Source organism: Sceloporus occidentalis, unplaced genomic scaffold (assembly GCF_023333645.1).
Source record: "Sceloporus occidentalis isolate IW3139 unplaced genomic scaffold, rSceOcc1.0.p SCAF_50, whole genome shotgun sequence".
Classification (NCBI taxonomy): domain Eukaryota; kingdom Metazoa; phylum Chordata; class Lepidosauria; order Squamata; family Phrynosomatidae; genus Sceloporus; species Sceloporus occidentalis.
Genome location: NW_028317030.1, coordinates 410310 through 429107, shown reverse-complemented (window position 1 = coordinate 429107; position 18798 = coordinate 410310). Strand labels below are relative to the sequence as shown.

At 34.8% G+C, this 18798-nt stretch overlaps 1 protein-coding gene across 1 annotated transcript; it reads left to right on the top strand.

Moving 5' to 3' along the window:
- The first annotated feature begins 166 nt into the window (after nt 1-166).
- Nucleotides 167-9136, top strand: LOC149288572 (outer mitochondrial transmembrane helix translocase-like). Its single transcript, XM_089491317.1, has 9 exons — nt 167-310; nt 613-711; nt 893-1013; nt 2155-2355; nt 2512-2618; nt 2891-2980; nt 3467-3517; nt 3935-4068; nt 8938-9136. Exons 1-9 carry the CDS (start codon nt 251-253, stop codon nt 9134-9136), a joined length of 1062 nt encoding a protein of 353 aa, XP_089347443.1. The 5' UTR covers nt 167-250.
- The last annotated feature ends 9662 nt before the right edge of the window (nt 9137-18798 follow it).

Here is an 18798-nt window from a genome sequence, read left to right as displayed (position 1 = left end):
GTACCACCAGCCACAGCTATATTACCATATATGGAAATATGTAAAGTGAGCAAATGTGATGTTTCATTTACTTGAAAATCTAAAGTAGCAGTTGCCAAAAAAGGTTCTTATGTATTAATGTATTTTTATTTGTCTTTAGAACATGTTTTCTATGGATGTCTTTTCTCGTTATCTGGTTGGGAATCATGTTATCGGCAATATTGTCAAACTGACGGTATTGGGCGCAGCCAGTTATTACACCGCCAAATGGATGATGCATGCCTTCGATTCAACCAGAAAACAGGAACCAGAAGATGAACCTCAGATAGAGGTATGGGACTTTTTTCTTAATAACTTTGACAATAGAGAATACCAGTAAAGTCTATAGAAAGAAGGGGTAACAATGTTTCCTAAAAGATAAAATCCTGTGATTGTAAACGGGATGTACAGATATCAGTATTTACATTAGTTCTCCAAAGCTATGTGCAGTGATCATCCATGAATCTCACCAGGTGGACCTCACACGGGAAAGGGATTTAATAGCATTGCCTGAGATGTGGTATTCTTGGTGGATCCTTAGTTAATCATTTTAAAATACGGTAAACTTACTTTTGTTCTTTTGGTATCTTGTAGGCTAAACAACCGATGAGTCAGATTGGAGGAAAAACTGTCAGTCTGACGCAATACGAAATGTGCATCGCCGCACAGTTAGTGGACCCACTCAACATGGAGGTAAGGGAAAAGGTTACATGGAAAGAAGTAAACTGGGGAAGGAAGGACCAGGACAGTGAAGAAACCTGTATATATCCTTTTAAACCCCCATTACTTTATAGTGCTATTCCTTTTTGCTTTGTCTAATATTTCTAAGGTTGCATTGTAGAAGCAGTTTTACAATTGTGTTTGTTCCCCGTAGGTGACCTGGAGTGACATCGCAGGTCTTGACAATGTCATCGAGGCCCTAATAACCAGCGTCATCCTCCCTATAAGAAAGAGACACCTGTTTCCAAAATCCAGGCTGATGCAGCCTCCTAAAGGTATTACTCAAACCATGTATGCGGGACTTTTTGGGCTGAATCTGTTTCACTTATTAAGGCTGAAGGCTCCCATTCATGACTTATTTTATATGTAGAAAGATTATCTATATGGAAGCAATTTCGTGAGCCACAAGGCTGTCCAATTCTGGCCCTCAGGCAGTTACCGTCAGGATATCCTTAGACTCGGTTGAGTTATCGACAAACCTGCTTTATTCACCAGTAAATTGAAAGTACATTTTATCTGTACTTCTTTTTACCTGTATCTGATTGTGCTGTTTGCGCTCACTGCAAGGGAGTTAACATAATGGTATCTCTATCTGGGCAGGTTTCCTTGCAGTTAGGCTGGATAATTATATCTAGATAGGTTAGTAACTGTGTAGTTATGAGAGGTGGCAAACAAAAGGCACAAAAAAGCACAGAAATAAGTAAATGAGGTGCAAAAACTCCCAACCTGTGCGCAACAGGTAGCAGAAAATGTATTTGTAGGCGGTGCAAAATATAAGAGTAAACTATAAAATCTGATACCTGAAGTAAAAAAGTAGAAATCTACTTTAAAATAATATAAAAAGGACTTGGTACAGAACTTACGAGTCACTCAGGTAAATGTTGCAGAGAAGTAGACAGTGTTACTGAGATCAACAATGTTTCGGAGTGGTAGCCTTTGTCAAGGGTAATCTGCAGAGTGACTTGGAGTGGTGCCAGTACTTCTTTTTTGTCCCTGTTATATTATGTTACAATACATTTTGACTTTTTAGCTTGGCATAAGATTGCTGCGGTATCATTTATTTGTATTATAGTATGCACCTCCAAGAAATACTTTCAAATATTTAAAAGGTTATACATTCTTGCTAAACAAAACACCAAAAGGATGTTTGTTTTTTTTTGTTGTTTTTTTTGGGGGGGGGGGGATTATTTCTTTGTAATGCTTTCTTTCAAACTTATATAATTAACTATTAGAAGCTCTTACTCCAGACTGCAATATGCAGAAATGTGCTTGATCAGAGGCTATCTTCACTTGGTACCCTTTATATTTTTAAGCAGATTAAATTACTGGAGCCTTTAAATACATTATTTTAATATTGTTCAATTACTAAAAGTACTTCTATTGTATAAATAAAATCATGCACGTTTTTTTATACAGGTGTCCTTCTTTATGGACCTCCAGGTTGTGGAAAGACACTTATTGCCAAAGCCACAGCCAAAGAAGCCGGATGCCGGTTTATTAATCTCCAGCCATCCACCCTGACCAACAAGTGGTATGGAGAGTCTGAGAAACTAGCAGCTGCTGTTTTCTCTTTGGCTGTGAAGCTCCAGCCAACTATCATTTTCATCGATGAAATCGGTAAGTTGCTCTTGGAAGTCACCAATCTCTAGCCATGCCGAATGGTGTATGTATTAGACTTCAATGTGATATTAGACAACTGGTGCCCAATCAGTGGGCATTAATGAGTCTTTTTGTACATTCATCATGCTTGACTTTTTCTTTCTCTCCACACAGACTCTTTCCTTCGAAGTCGTTCCATGAGTGACCATGAAGTGACGGCCATGATGAAAGCCCAGTTCCTAAGCCGTTGGGACGGGCTGGAGACAGGCCACAATTGTCAGGTTGGCATTACTTTAAAAATTTTTATAAGCAAATCTTCCAAACTAGAGTACATTGTTTAGGATTTTAGGCTAGAGAACACACAGATAAGATGTGTATCCAACACTTTAAAAATACAGATTGCGTGCATAAGTGTAGTTCCTAAAGGATTTTTGAGGCTCTGGGATTTGGAGAAGAAACCACACATCATTCATTCTAGATTTATCATATTTTTTCAACACATTTTCCTACCATATAGTACTTCTTATGTTTCACTTTTGTTGTATTTTCATAGGTTATTATCATGGGGGCCACTAACCGACCTCAGGACATCGATCCAGCAATACTGCGGAGGATGCCAGCCAGATTCCTGATTAAGAAACCAGTATGTAACTAAAATGTCTTTTTGAAGGAAATCCTCATGTTAAACTGGTGTATATCCATGTTCTAAATAATCTCAATACATCAACCTGCAAAAAATGTTGCATGACAAATAGAACTTTAGTAAAAAGTGGAGTTGTTTATATTTTAAAACAAACCCATTTTATGACCTGCATTAAACATTTAGTAGCTATTGTATAAATACACAACTTTTACAGCCGGTTTTAAACCAAATCACTATTGTTAAGATAAATAATGAAGATAATTAGAACTTGCGGTTCTCTTAGATAGTGATGTATGGGTCAAATACTACTAATACTAAATGCTACTGAAGAAACAAGGTTATTTAAAGTTTGTTTTAGCCACTCCATAACTATGAATTCTTCATATATTTCCCCATTCCTATACTTCAAAATGCATTCTTGTTGGGATTAACAAGACTAATTATGAATAGTTTTTCTAAAATGCTGTTTTCATCTTTTTTTTCTAGTCTACGGCACAGCGTCAATCAATTCTCAGTCTCATCTTAGAAAATGAAAATGTAAGCAACTTATACTATGATATATGTGATTTTTATGTAATGGTTGACTATTCCACCAATGGCCCAAGAACCGTCCTGCTCAGCTGGAACTGCCTCAGATAGTCACCCCTTTCCACAACATACTGTTAAATGTCAAAAATCATAACGCCACCATTCTCTGGCTACTGGTATAATATCAATCTTTTACATGATTCCTAGGCAATTGCGATCTTTTTACACAATGCATTTTCAGTTGGACACGATTCTTCTCAGTCTTGTTTGACTCTTTTCCTTTCCCTAAATGTTTAGAAAAACATGCCCTTGTTTACTCCTTATGAATCTATATCACCCGGCTTTGGTCTCTTGGTAGTTATTTGAATTACACTGGGGAAAATCACCAATTCATTGTCCTTATGTGTCCTAATATGTTTTCTTTAGGTGAATGAAGATGTAGACCTGCGTGAAATTGCCGACTACACCGATGGATTCTCAGGAAGTGATCTGAGGGAAATATGCCGCGATGCCGCTCTGCTTTCCCTCAAAGAATATGCAGACAGCCATTCAGACGTTGGGTATGTGTCACCTCTCTCTCTCTCTTATATTCATGTATTGCATATGAAACTCCTATGTAATGTTTTTTGGCTAATGGTAAACGTAAGAAAAGCCTTTGTGTTCAGTGACACAAAAAACTGACGTGACAAAGTCAAAGCAAGATGTGCCATTTTGACATAGTAAGTGCGTGTTATGGAGCACACACTCTGTCCTTCTCAGAGGAGAAACCCCCATAGACCTCCTGTTTTTTTTTTTGTCCCACTGAATGATTGAGTGAATACAGTCCAGAGAACTTTACAACTTCATATTGTAGAGTTGGCTCCACCAAGTGAATCATTGTATCATTTCTCAGCATCTTCACACTTTGTAAACTCAACTCGCAGTAAGTTAGATTTCAGAGTGACAATGAGCTGATAACAAAACTATGCCCACTGACAAGCTATTTTTATTTCTTCTTTTCCAGCTTTTGTCAGGATAGTGTAAAAATAGGACGGCTCCACTTACATAAGGCAATAGAAAGAATGTGCATGTTCCAGGAGCCAATGAGCCAGGGAATCGACATGCTGTCCTAATACACGAAGCCTAATGGATTTAGAGATAACCAAGACGTATTGGTTCTCAAGTTGGACTCATAGGATTATTATTAGTAATAGTATTGTTAGTTGTAAGTTGTAAGTTGTAGTTTGAATAAAGTAGGTTAAGGCCAAGGGCAGTGTTATCTTTCTGTTTAAGGTTGTGTGTGTGTGTCTTCTACAGAATAGTGTGAATAGTTTTCCTCTTAAGACGCTTAAGTCAATAACAGAGCTGCAGAACCTGCGTGTGTTATATAAATGTCATTTAATAGTCCAAAAACATACGCATTTTATTCCGGAAATTAAATGAGTGCATTTCTCATGTGTGTATGAGGACAAGGGTATGTACTTATGTTATAGGTTTACAGGGAAAAGAAAAGCTATGCGTGGTAACATTTAATTGTACAGGGCAAGAAAATTAGCCTAGAAGGAAGGATATATATTCCTTCTTAATGATCATGAAAAGTAAAACCAAATCTCTTGTTCTTCTGCGCCATTCATAGACTAGCGCAAACGTCCAGTCCTGTGAAGGCTTAACGTATGGACAAAATTCTGATAAAATGCAGACTAACATTATTAGAAATACTTTAAAGCTCTACAGAAATGAATTGTCACAGTCTTATCCACTTAAACATGGCTGAGGCCTTTAGAAAACTTTATTAAGGCAAGCGAGAAGATACCATATAAACAGTGAGCAGAGACATCCAGAAACATCACCACCTACTGATGGAACAGTATATAAAACATAAACTGGAGACAATAGTTGTTGCGGCAGACTTAAAAGACACAGGGTTCCAAGATGCATACAATATGCACTTTTCAAGTCTAGGAGTCTATAAAACATTTTCACTTGAATAAAGTGTTATAAGTTATTGAGTTTGCTTTGGTTGGAAAAATCTAATATATATATATTATGCATGTATGAATGAAATGAGACACACACTCATTGTATATGTATATACTCTATATGTACAATGTATTTCCTGTTTGCTCAGGAGTCACTCATCACAGCCCTCTTTCGCCTCATCTTTTTGTCTGTTGCATAGAGTTCTTTGTTAAACCGATCAGACGTATTGAGAAAAGAGGGATCACCAGGTCCCGACGTCGGATCAATTCGCTTTTTGGAACGCAACATCCTCGGACCATGAGCTCTCCATTGGTATACCGGGATTGATGCACGAAATAGAGACTTTTTGTCGTGTGGGCATTGCTGGACATATAACTGTATGGAGGCACTGGGCTGTCTGGTCGTTGATGGGATTATACTCCTGATCCAAATATGTTGTCTATAGATATACATATCTTTGATGTTCTCAATAAAGTCAGTTCCTGTTTTACCTCAATACGCGTTCTGTCTTATTATTGGGGTAAGCCTCGGTGCTGTCCTTGTAAGGACAGTAATGAACTATATTGCTACGCTCCAGTGCCACTAAGGTTCATGAGGAGCGTTGTTTCCTGCTGTCTTCGGCGCTAGCTCCACCTCACGATTGAAGTCTTGTATTCCTGGTAGCTATGGGGAAAAGAAAACAGCCTCTGGAGGGTGTACCCAGTTGGGGTATGGGTAGGTCCCGTCACATTGGTGCTTCCGGAGAGTGATTTTACCACTCGCAAGATGGCGGCACGTCCTTATAACAAAGATGGAAAAGTTTACTAGAGGGTCTCCAGACCCTCTTGAGAACTCTGGCTCCACTTGCAGGTTACTGCATTCAACCATACAAGTCAATGGAGCCCAGCTTTCTAATCACAATGTGATTAGTAAAACATTTAATAAATAATAAAAGAAAATGAAAAAAATGTAAAAATAAAATTAGTAACATTTTAAAATAATTTAAAATAATAATCAGAGGAACCATCCAGTTCCATCAAAATGTAAAAAAAGTCCAAAAACAAATAAGCTGTTTCCCCATAATTAAAGATTATATCCCCCAAGTATCCATACAGTTGCTGTTTAAATGTCTGTACAGACTCAGATAAAACTACATCTGCAGGCAGAGAATTCCACATCCTTATTGTCCTTACTGTAAAAAACCCTTTCCTCTGCTTTAGACTAAATCTGCTTTCTTCCTGTCTAAATGCATGACCACGTGTCCTGTGCATAGTCCTGTTTATGAACAGATTTCCACACAATGGTTTGTATTGGCCCCGAATATATTTATATAAAGCTATCATATTCCCTCTGAGGCGCTGTTTTTCTAAACTAAACAGATTTAAATTTGTTAACCTTTCCTGAATTTGTTTTTCTTCCTGGATCTGTAACTTTTTTTCTGCTTGGACCTTATTTTCTGGAAAAGACAAAAAGAAAGTTCCCTTCGGGTCTCTATTGGAAACCCACGGACCTATGGTATATAGTCTCTCATCCGTCTTCATAGGTTCCTTTAAAGTAAATAGCAATTTATTACAGTTATCAAAGGTTGTACATTCGGATCGTAATCATTTCAATCTTGTTTTGATCTTGCTCGCTCCTGCCCCGAAAATATCATATCCCCAATCTCGACTAGCTGTTGTCCACATAGCATAATCCCAACCAAGGCATGATGTTATACTTCGTTTTCCAGGGGGCTTTTCGGGCATCCAGCATATATATATATATATATATATATACATCGGCCTTAGCATAGTTTCTTGCTTGCCCAATATTTTTACAATGAATTAATTTACACAGATCAATAACAATGCAACTATCTCCTGTTAATAAAAAAGTCAGATTTTGTGCTTTGGTATCTTCCCATCTGGTCACCTTCTTGTTCTCATCCCACTTAGCATTAGCATTAGAATAAGGAATTACTGTAAAAACATCAGTCACTACCCAAAAAACTATAAGCAGGCACCACCCCTTCATCCTATCTGGCCGTCAACTCAGGGTTTGGGGAATGGATTTCTTCACTGGTTTGAGACGAGTCCAACCTATCGTCTGGACCCCCCTTTGTACCCAGACTTAATGAGTGACTACCAGCAAGTGGTGTTACCTTCTTACAGTGTGACTGATGTATACAACAACTCCTCTCAGCTTACACGCCGTGGGGTGGTTAATAGTACTTGGTACGGTCTTTCCCACCTCGGTGATGACCAATTCTTTCATTTGATTATCCTTATTAGTACCCAATCTCCAAAGCAACGTTCAATTTCTCAGGAATTGGCTCTTATGTTTCTGGAAGAGAATTAACAGTTTGTATTGATCTGGTATTCAACATTTTTGCCATATAATCTGCTAGGGTCAATTCCCTTTCATCATTTGCTTCTTTTATCTTTATCTGTGGCAAACTATAGGGTCTCTCATACATTACTTCAAATGGGATGAGGCCTTGCTTATTGGGTGTAATACGCATACTCAATTTTACCATAGGTAGGCAAGAAATTCTTCTCAGTTTCTGCCATGGTCTTTTTTAATTTATTCTTTATTGTTCCAATGTTTCTTTCCACCAACCCTGCTGACTGAGGATGATAGGCGCAATGATTCTTTAATTGTATACCAAATACTTGTGCAAATCTGGAGATTAGTTGATTGACAAAATGAGGCCCATTGTCACTATATATTCTTTCTGGTATTTCAAATACCAACATTTTTATCCTTCTGTCCCTTTCCCTTACTGTGGAATATCCCCATAATACAATCTCACCGCAATGTCAAAAAAGACAGAAAAAAGAAAATCTTTCGGTATTTATAAGATACCACGTCTGGACAGAGTGAAACAGAGAGCTCTTGGTATTTATAAGATACCACTTATTGACAGAGTGAAACAAAGGACCTCTGTATTTATGAGATACCGCTTCTAGACAGAATGAAACAAAGGACCTCTGTAATTATAAGATACCGTACATAGACAGTAGAGGTAGGAAAATTGCTTTCGCAGCGAAGTTGTTCACTTGCAATCCCAGCACTTGATCACAGAGAGCTTCTCACAAATGCCGGGGGGCGTATTAACAACAACCTTATTCACTGTTCGTTCGCCGTAAAAGACTCCTGAACAGTCATTCACACAGACAGAGTCATTCAGACATGATTTGTGACATGGGTTGGTATAGCTGTCCCTGGACCATAAGAGTTCTTCTCTTTAAGGTCTTGTGATACTCTTTCACAATAATACAAGCTGCAAGCAACCCCAACAGTATTACCACAATCACAAACAACAACAATTCGTTATCACAAAAATAATGACTAACTATCTGTGCACATTTCTCCTGATCAGCCTCATATTACTCCAAGTAATATTTCTCATTGTCGAATGCATACGCAGTTATTTATTTCAGTAGTCCCTGACAGACTTTGACCACTTATAATATTTCCCAGAAATATTTTTCCTACTCACATTTCTGAAGAGAAGACCGTCATAAACTTTCGGGAGGACGCTGCCGGTTTCAGGGACGATGTCGCGAAGTGCCTCTGGTTAACAGCAATCTTAGCTGGAGGACTTATATTATTACCCCAGATGCAGATCCTCGAGGTGTGGTTCCTCAGGACCGTCGTCCCTGTCTCCGGTCAGGACCTCCTCACACAGGGCACCAAAATGTTGGTTGAATTAATGGTCGAATTCTCCTCAGAAAGAGTTTTCCTTTATTTAGATCATGCGCATAATCGACACAAGACACACAAGAAACAAAAGTCGAAGCGTTGTCTGATTACATGTTTGGATTACATGGTTTATATAACCTCTTATCTATTTCTAATAGCATGCTTCATTCTGATTGGTTACCTTTCAAGCAAGTTACACCTCTTTAAGCTGCATAATTAAGAATGGCCTAGACTTGACCCTTTGCACATATATATATGTAGAACATAGAGTAGACGTTTTGACGTGAACTCGTGCATATATCATAGACTAGACATTTTCTACTTTCTTATGTCTTTGTCAGAAATACTATTTATGATAACACACGCATTTTTCTAACACCATAACATATAATGCTCCATTCCTTTTATTAATTTTGTAGCCCGCCTCTGCACCCTTTCTATTGCTATGATATCCTTCTTTAGAATAGGTGCCCAAAATTGCACAGCATATTCAAGGTGCGGCCTTACCATTGATTTATACAGAGGCAAAATTATATCTTTATTCCGCGACTTGATGCCCCTTTTTATACACGACAATACCTTACTGGCCTTAGCAACCGCAGACTGACACTGCACATTGTTGCCTAGTTTGTTGTCTACAACAATTCCCAAATCCTCCTCATTTGTCATTACCCCTAATTCACTACCGTTTAGGGTGTAGGTTGCTTGTGCATTCGCTACCCAGAAGTGCATAACTTTACATTTATCTACATTGAATTTCATCTGCCATTTGAGTGCCCAGTCCCCAGTCTATCTAGATCCCTCTGCAGCACAGTAATATCCTGCTCGCCCTGTATAACTTTACCTAGTTTTGTGTCATCTGCAAATACAGAAACATGACTTTCAATGCCTCCTGCCAGGTCATTTATAAATAAGTTGAATAAAATTGGTCCCAGAACAGAACCCTGAGGGACACCACTTTTGACCAGCTCAAAAATTTACCATTTATAACAACTCTCTGTTCTCTATCTCTAAGCCAAGGTTCTACCTGAGCACAAGAATTTGCATCTAGACCAATTTCCTGCAGTTTGAATACTAACCTATTGTGTGGAACCGTCTCAAACGCCTTGGCAAAATCCAAGTAGATTACATCCACTGCAACCCCCTGATCTATACTTTGACTTACTTCTTTGTAGAATGCAATTAAATTAGTTTAACAGGACCTATGTTTCATAAAACCATGCTGATTTTTGCTAATAATACTGTTCTTCCCAATGAATTCTTTTTTTTTTTTTTTTTAAGATTTTATTACATATAAAATTTGACCATTACAAACATATAACAAGACAAGATCTTACATTTCTATGTCTCAAGAGTAAAATTTTACAAAATAAAATATCTGACATACATACAATGACAGTAAATTGAGATTATCATAATCTGATATTATAACCAGAGCTGCGGGAGGGAGGAAGAGAAAATATCATAAAATTACTAATAATGAAAATAATAATAGTAATTTGCCAAGGTTAAAAAAAAGAAAAAATTAAAAATATAAGAAAAAAAGAAGAAAAGAGAGAGAAAAAGGAATCTCTATTATACTAAATCGGTCTCCGAGATCATATTTTGCCATGGGAGCCAGATTGCCTTATAATTATAGATGTTACTATATATCCTATAAAATTGTTTTTCCATTTTATATTGATAATTTATCTGAGTAATTACTTGAGACCATGACGGTGCTTGTTCCATTTTCCAGTTTCTTGCGATACAAATTTTGATAGCGGCCAGAATGTTAATGGCCAGATATCGATTTGATTTATTTTGCAAGGATATGTCGATATGAAATAAAAAAGTTTGAGGGTACAATATTAAGTCGAACCCAAATAAATTCCTAAATAATTCAACAACTTTAAATTTCATATTAGAGAGTTTGTCACATTCCCACCAGATATGTAGCATGGATCCTAATTCTAATTTACATCTCCAACATTTGTTAGAAGTGGTTCCATACATTTTATGTATAGATGTCGGAACGTAATACCATCTGTGAAGGAGTTTAAAAAATTGTTCGTGCCTTTCTTGTGTTAATCCAGGCTGCAGCCCAGATATCAGATGAATAAGAAATTCCCAAGTCCGTTTCCCATTTTAAGATAGTATTGGGTTTATCTGGAATAGAATCTTGTTCAAGCAGTTTAGTTATTTGCATAATTGTATTTCTTTTATGATGTCTGTTCAAAAACCTATCCAGATTAGTCAAAGGTCTGACCGGGTTATGTTTAATAAAATTTCTAATCCTTAAATATGGGAAAAATTCTTTACTTAAGAAAGAATATTTAACTTGTAGTTCTTTAAAGGAAGCTAGGTCCGTAGAAGACCAGATGTCCTCTAATGTAGCCACTCCTTGGGAAAACCAGAGTCTTAAATCAATATCTTTTATCAGATTTTGCAAGACTATTAGAGGAGTAAATATCGAAGAAGACTCAGTTATACCAAATTTTTTCATGAAACTAATCATGTTGTTCAAAATATTCGAGATGATAGGGTTAACAATCTCTAAATCATTTATTCCCTTTATATTGAACCAATACAGATAATATGGATCTAAATTATGACACTTCCACCTCTCGTATCTATACCATGGAAGGTGCAGTTCTCGTTTTGTATCCCATGCCAAAAAATGGCCAAAGAGGCAGATTTGATGGAGGGTACGTAAATTGGAGAAATTAAGTCCAATCTGTGAGAGACTTTTGGTAAGTATTATTCATGAGATCCTCGATTTTTTACCCAACCATACGAATGAGTAAAATAATTTTTCAAATTGATTTAAAATTCTTAGTGGAACTGATAAAGGAATAACTCTGAATAAGTAAATTAATTTTGGAAGGACATACGACTTTAATGTGTTTAGTCTGCCTAACCATGATATTTCTAAGCCTTTCCATTGTGTAAGTTGATTTCTCAGAGTTTCCAGAAGGATAGTATAGTTATTAATTACAGTATCTCTAAGGTTCTGATATATCTTAATGCCTAGATAGTCAATGTGGTTTTGTCCCCATAAAAAAGCAAAGTTACTTTTAATTTCTTCAAATCTAGAAAATCCATATTAAAGTCAATGATCTGAGATTTATCTAAATTCAATTTATAATTAGAGTATACTGCATATTCCTTAATACTTTCCAATGTCTCTGAGAGTGATATTTCAGGTAAAGATAAAGTGAGGAGAATATCATCTGCGTATAAAGAGATTTTGTGTTCATATGGACCTGTTGTTATTCCAGAGATTTTTTCCGACCGACGTATTATCGTCGCGAGGGGTTCAATAGAGAGGGCATACAGTAATGGAGCTAGAGGGTATCCTTGTCTTGTCCCATTATTGATAGAAAAAATGGTCGAATTTAAGTTTGAACCTGAGATCTTTGCTTGCAGATTTTTATACTGCTGTCCATTCAGGCCAAACATTTTTAAAGTTTCTTCCAAAAAGGGCCAACTCACCCGGTCAAAAGCCTTCTCCGCATCTAAGGCTAAGAAGACTGCCGGCGTATTATTAAAGTGTATTTCATGTATAAGATTTAATATCCTACGGGTATTATCTTCACCACTCCTACCCAGTATAAAGCCCGTTTGGTCTGAATGGATCAAGTCCTGCATAACAGCAGCTAATCTGTTAGCTAAAATTTTTGAAAATATTTTAATGTCAAGGTTTATAAGAGAAATAGGGCGGTAGTTTGAAACCTTACTCAGATCTTTCCCAATCTTTGGGATAGGAGTTATTGTGGTCTGTAACATTTCCGACGGAAACTCTTTCCCTAAAGGAACTTCTCTAAATACTTTCAATAATAATGGAGATATTATAGGGTCCAATAATTGATAGAAAGGAGCTGAAAATCCATCTGGACCGGGAGCTTTGGATTCCTTATTATAGTGTTAATCTCAGAGAGTTGAATAGATAGATTTAAGTTTTCCAACTTTACTTTAGATAGTTTAGGTAAATTTAAATCGTTAAGAAATGAACTTATCTGTGTTTTATCCTTATTAACTATAGGTAAATTATATAATGTGCTATAGTATTCTCTAAAAGCTTCTCCAATTAGTTTTGGGGTTAAATAGGTTTTACCATTATATACGATCTTATTAATTCTACTTTTAGCTAACCTATTTTTAATTTTTTTAGTTAAATTCTTACTGGCCCTGTTACTACTGTAATACCAATCCTGTTTAAGGAATAAAAGATTTTTATTGATGTTCTCCATTAGTCTCTCTTTAATCTTACATTGAATTTCTTTTATGTCTGTGTATAGGAGATTTGAAGGTCTTATTTTATTACTAGCTTCTAATTGTGCCAGCTCAATATATAAATCTGTTAGGGTCGCGCCTTTCATTTTCTTTATATATGCACCCTGTTTTATAAGATAGCCCCGCATGGTGCATTTAAAAGCGCACCATAGAGTTGCAATCGAGACTGTACCATTATCGTTGGTCTCAATAAAATTTTTGGCCAAATTCCTAAGTTGTTCCTTGAAATCGCGTGAAAGCAAAAGGGATTCATTAAGCCTCCAATTAGATTTTATTTTAAATTCTTCATTGTTTTTAATTTTTATAAAGATAGGTGCGTGATCGGACCAAGTCAAATTTCCTATAGTAGGCGACTCATAGATTTCTAAAGATTTATTGTCTGAAAAAAACATATCAATTCTGGAATACGAGTGATGCCTAACAGAATAATGCGTAAACTCCTTCACAGATGGATTACACATTCTCCAAATATCGAACAAATTATTACGCGCAAGACACAGAGAAAATGAGTTAGCTAAGGATTTCAACTTTAAATTTGGATATGTACCATGCATAAAACTCTTATCCAATTTAACGTCTAATATACAATTCATATCTCCTCCGATTACTAAGAAACCTTTTGAGATAGCATGGACTTTTTCAGGAGTTTTATCCAAAAATCTAACTGTAGAGATATTTGGTGCATATATATTAACTAACGTATAGGTCACGTCATTCAACTTACAAAGGAGAATAGTGTATCTAGCTTCTTGGTCAGATTCCATATCTGTTCAAACTTAATATTTTTGTTTATCAAGATTGCAACTCCTCTTTTTTTCCCCCACTTAAACTGGAGTGAGTAATAACAGGGTATTTCTTATAAGTCCAATGGTGGGAAACTCCTTTTTTCCAATGTGTTTCTTGCGCAAAACATATGTCTATTTGTTCTCTAATTAACATATCATATAAGAAACCTCTTTTGTATGGGAATTTAAACCTTGGCAATTAATAGAAACAAGTTTAAGTGTCATAGATATTAAATAATATTAGGCCCTCTTCCTCCCTCCTCAACTTTGATTTACCGTCAAGACATAGACAGACAACAAAAAACAAAGCATTTATACAGTTTACACATGAAAATCTTTCATGCGTCCTTTGCCCCATCATTAGATTGGGCGAATTCATGCGTAGGTGCCGACGTTTAGGAGACCTTTAAGTTAATAAAAAAAAATAAAAAAAAAAATATTTGTATATTTTAAATAATGTCTAGGCACCAGTAGACCAGCTTAATGTAATTTAAATTGATCATATTAACAAATTAGTGTACTACTACTTCTTTAAATATGGTAAATTCTTTTAGCCATATTAATTAATGAATAGGGTGATAATAAATAAGTAAAAATTTTAAGTGTAATTTAACCAAATAAGTAAATAAATAATATTTATTAAGCAGTGTTTATGTGCAATACACTAATATGATGTAATTATATCTTAGTATATTATTTAATTAATTAATACACTTCTATTTTCATTAAAATATAATAAATTCGATTTTAACCAATATAGTTAATGAAAATAATAATAATAAATGAATTAATAAAAATAAAGATATACATTAAATAAATAAATACATTATTGTAAGTAATAATTAAGTGCAAATGAGCAAAAACAAGGTGCTAAATGATACCAAAGTATCATTATTATATGATACTTTCATTATTAATGGAATTAATTAATCAATAATAATATTAATAAATAAGTTATTTCATCCAATAAATACATTATTGTAAATAATAATTAGGTGCAAATAAACAGGTATAAAGTGCTAAAGAAATTTAGTGTGCTGCCACTTCATTGTTAAGTGATAAATTCATTATTAGTAGAATTAATTAATCGATAATAATAATAAGTAGATTATTACAAAATTAAATATAAGTTAAATAAATATTTAATATAATATATTGTTTAGACACTAGTAAACATGTGAAGTATGTAAAAAAATGGCTTAACCCAGTAATACTTAAAACTTTCAATTTCCTCAAGCTTGTTTTTTAATTATTGTAAGTGATAATTAAGTGCAAATGAGCAAAAATAAAGTGCTAGAGGCATTTAATGTGCCGCCATTTCATTATTATATAATACTTTCATTATTAATAGAATTAATTAATCATTAATTATTGTAGGTGATAATTAAGTGCAAATGAGCAAAAATAAAGTGCTAAAGGCATTTAATGTGCCGCCATTTCATTATTATATAATACTTTCATTATTAATAGAATTAATTAATCAGTAATAATAATAATAAGTAAGTTATTTCATCAAATAAATACGTTATTGTAAATAATAATTAAGTGCAAATAAGCAGATATAAAGTGCTAAAGAAATTTAGTGTGCAGCCATTTCATTGTTATATAATAAATTCATTATTGGTAAAATTAATTAATCAATAATAATAATAAGTAAATTATTACAGAATTAAATATAAATTAAGTAAATAAATAATATAATATATTGTTTAGACACTAGTAAACATATGAAATATGTAAGAAATGGCTTAACCCAGTAGCACTTTAAACTTACAAATTCCTCAAACTTATTTTTTAATTATTGTAAGTGATAATTAAGTGCAAATGAGCAAGAATAAAGTGCTAAAAACATTTAGTGTGCTGCCATTTCATTATTATATGATAATTTCATTATTAATGGAATTAATCAATCAATAATAATAATAATAAATAAATTACTGCATCAAATAAATACATTATTATAGGTAGTAATTAAGTGCAATTTAGCGGGTATAAAGTGCCAAAGGCATTTAGTGTGCTGCCACTTCATTGTTATGTGATCATTGGTAAAATTAGTTAATCAATAATAATAATAAATAAATTATTACAGTGTGTATTTCTAGTGTATATTAATGTTCCTTTACCCAAAATTAATATTTATAATGTGGTGTATTGAGTCTGCAAATAATAGTGAATATTTGCAGAATTAAAGTGCAAAGGTGCTAACTATCCAAATAAATAGAAAATATGGTGAAAGTTAAAATAATAAATATTATAGATATTTAAGTAGATATATCTAACTATAAAACTCAATTCATAGTGTATTAACTATTCAAAATCAATATAACTTAAAAAACTTCAGATTTTCCAAGTGCATTTCTAATACATACAATTATGATAGAGAGTGTGCAAATCTTCTAATAGTGTGCAAGTACTCATAATTTAAAGTGACAAGTGTCCTAAATACCAAAAAAAAATAAATAATAATAAGTTAAATAAATTAAATAAATTATTAATAAAAAGTTCAATTCATAATGGGATAGCTGCCTTGCTATCGTCGTCCCTACAAAGTACTTTTCCTATGCGAGAATGTAGATAAGAAATCTTCAAGTTCTGGAGGTTTATTAATTACTAGCGTTTCTCCCTCATTCTGTATAATCAACTTAAAGGGTGATCCCCATTTATACTTGATGCTCAGATCGCGGAGTTTCTTAGTGCCATCATAAAATTGTCTTCTAAACTTTCGTATTGCCATTGAGAAATCAGGAAGAAGTTTCAGATCTTTATATTGCTGACTTTGTGCAGAATTTTTATTAAATTGTGTTATAAAAAGATTCTTGATGTAAAAATTGTTGAAACGGACTATTACATCCCTTGGAGTGCTAGTGATTAGGTCTTTTGGTTTAGGAAGTCTATGAAAGTTTTCCAGCAAAAAATGACCTAAACTATCTTCTTTAATAAAGGTTGATAGAAGATCCTTTAAATAATTCTCCAGATTGCTAATTTCTTCAGGTATCCCCCTTATCCGCAAGTTTTTCCATCTTGATCTGTCTTCCAAGAGTGTTAATTTCGTTTCTATAGCTTGATAATTAGATCTGAGATCACTGTTCTGCATTCTAAGATTCTCTAGTTCGTCCTGCAGTGCCTGGATTAGGTTTGATTGTGAGATAAATTTTTCTGAAATTGATGCACTGTCTTGCTTCAGAGAGATTGTATTGGTTTTCATTTCTATAGTGAGTTTGGAATATAAATCACTTATATTATTAATCTTGATTGGATTGATTAATTCAGTTTGTACCAATTGGGGGTGAGTATCAAGAGAGGAATCAACTGATATGTCCGAGGAGTCTTTTGAAGGATGTTTGGGTGTAGGTGTAGTGAGAATCGGTTTGGGAGAGTATTATGTAGTTAGGACTTTAGATTTTTCATGGCTCAATCTTCTGTCCTTTTCTCTATCCCTTTCTCTGTCTTTTTTGGCGGCATCTTAGTATTTTAAATACAAGTGCTCTGAAGCCGTTTATACCCGTTAATTTCTTATATGATGTTTCTCTCCTTATTTTTTTTTCCCTTTATTTTCCTTTTTTTTTTTTTTTGCTCTTTTTCTTCCTTCCTCTCTCTCTTTTTTACTCCTTTCTTTCCTTAGCTTGTTAACCCCCTCCTCATATATTTCCTTGATCTCCTAAGGTTTTATACCTCTCGTCTTTTACTTAGATTATTCGCATTAATTCTTATTAATTCATTTTGAGTCCAAAAAATTCAAGCTATTTCAAAATAATGAGAAAAATAAAAAATATATTCGGTGGTAAGCAGTGAAATTCCCAGGGACCTCATAGATTTAGGCCTCCGGATGTTTATAAGTATAAATATCTCCAGTTAATGGCGTAGTGCAGCAATGTAGTGCGATAGTGTGTTGATACTTCCAGAAATTTCTTTGAATCTCAGTTAATAGCAGTATACAGAGAGATATATGTATACTAAAAACGTCACTTATCTTGCGTTGAAAACCGGACGGTGAACAACTAGATGGAATCGCAGTTGTAGTCGTGGACGAGGGATATGTCCATATATCTCTGCATCTGTGTTTTCTATTCGACCATCAGGATGCCATATATCCTGCTTCTTACTCCAGGCAAATAAAAACACGCAGGAAATGTATAGAAAGTATGCAAGTAAGTGGGTGCCAAATACCAGGTTGATCCCCCAGGCTGGGTCAGGCTGAGTCCGCTGTAATAAAATAAACCGCTGTCCTGGGATTATTCTGAGGCTCGGAAGCGCTAAATTTTCGTCTCGGCAGCTACACCATTACCCGGTAAAACCGAGCATCGCCATACGTCTCCAAAAGCCGGCACTAGCCGCAGGCGTATTACTCAGCACGCATAGCGTGATGCGTGCAGCGTTCTACGTCACCATCCATCTTCTCTTCCCAATGAATGCTTGAATATTATCCCTAAACAGCCCTTCAATATATCCATTGCCATAGGTTCCTCCTTAATATATACTGAGGAAAAACTGTTATTTAAAGTTTCCGCTTTTTCCTGGTCCTTCTTAACCAACACTCCCATCTGGTATTTCTAAACTCAAGACAAATAGTAGAATCTATTTAGCAGGTTTTTTCATGAGCTTTTTTTG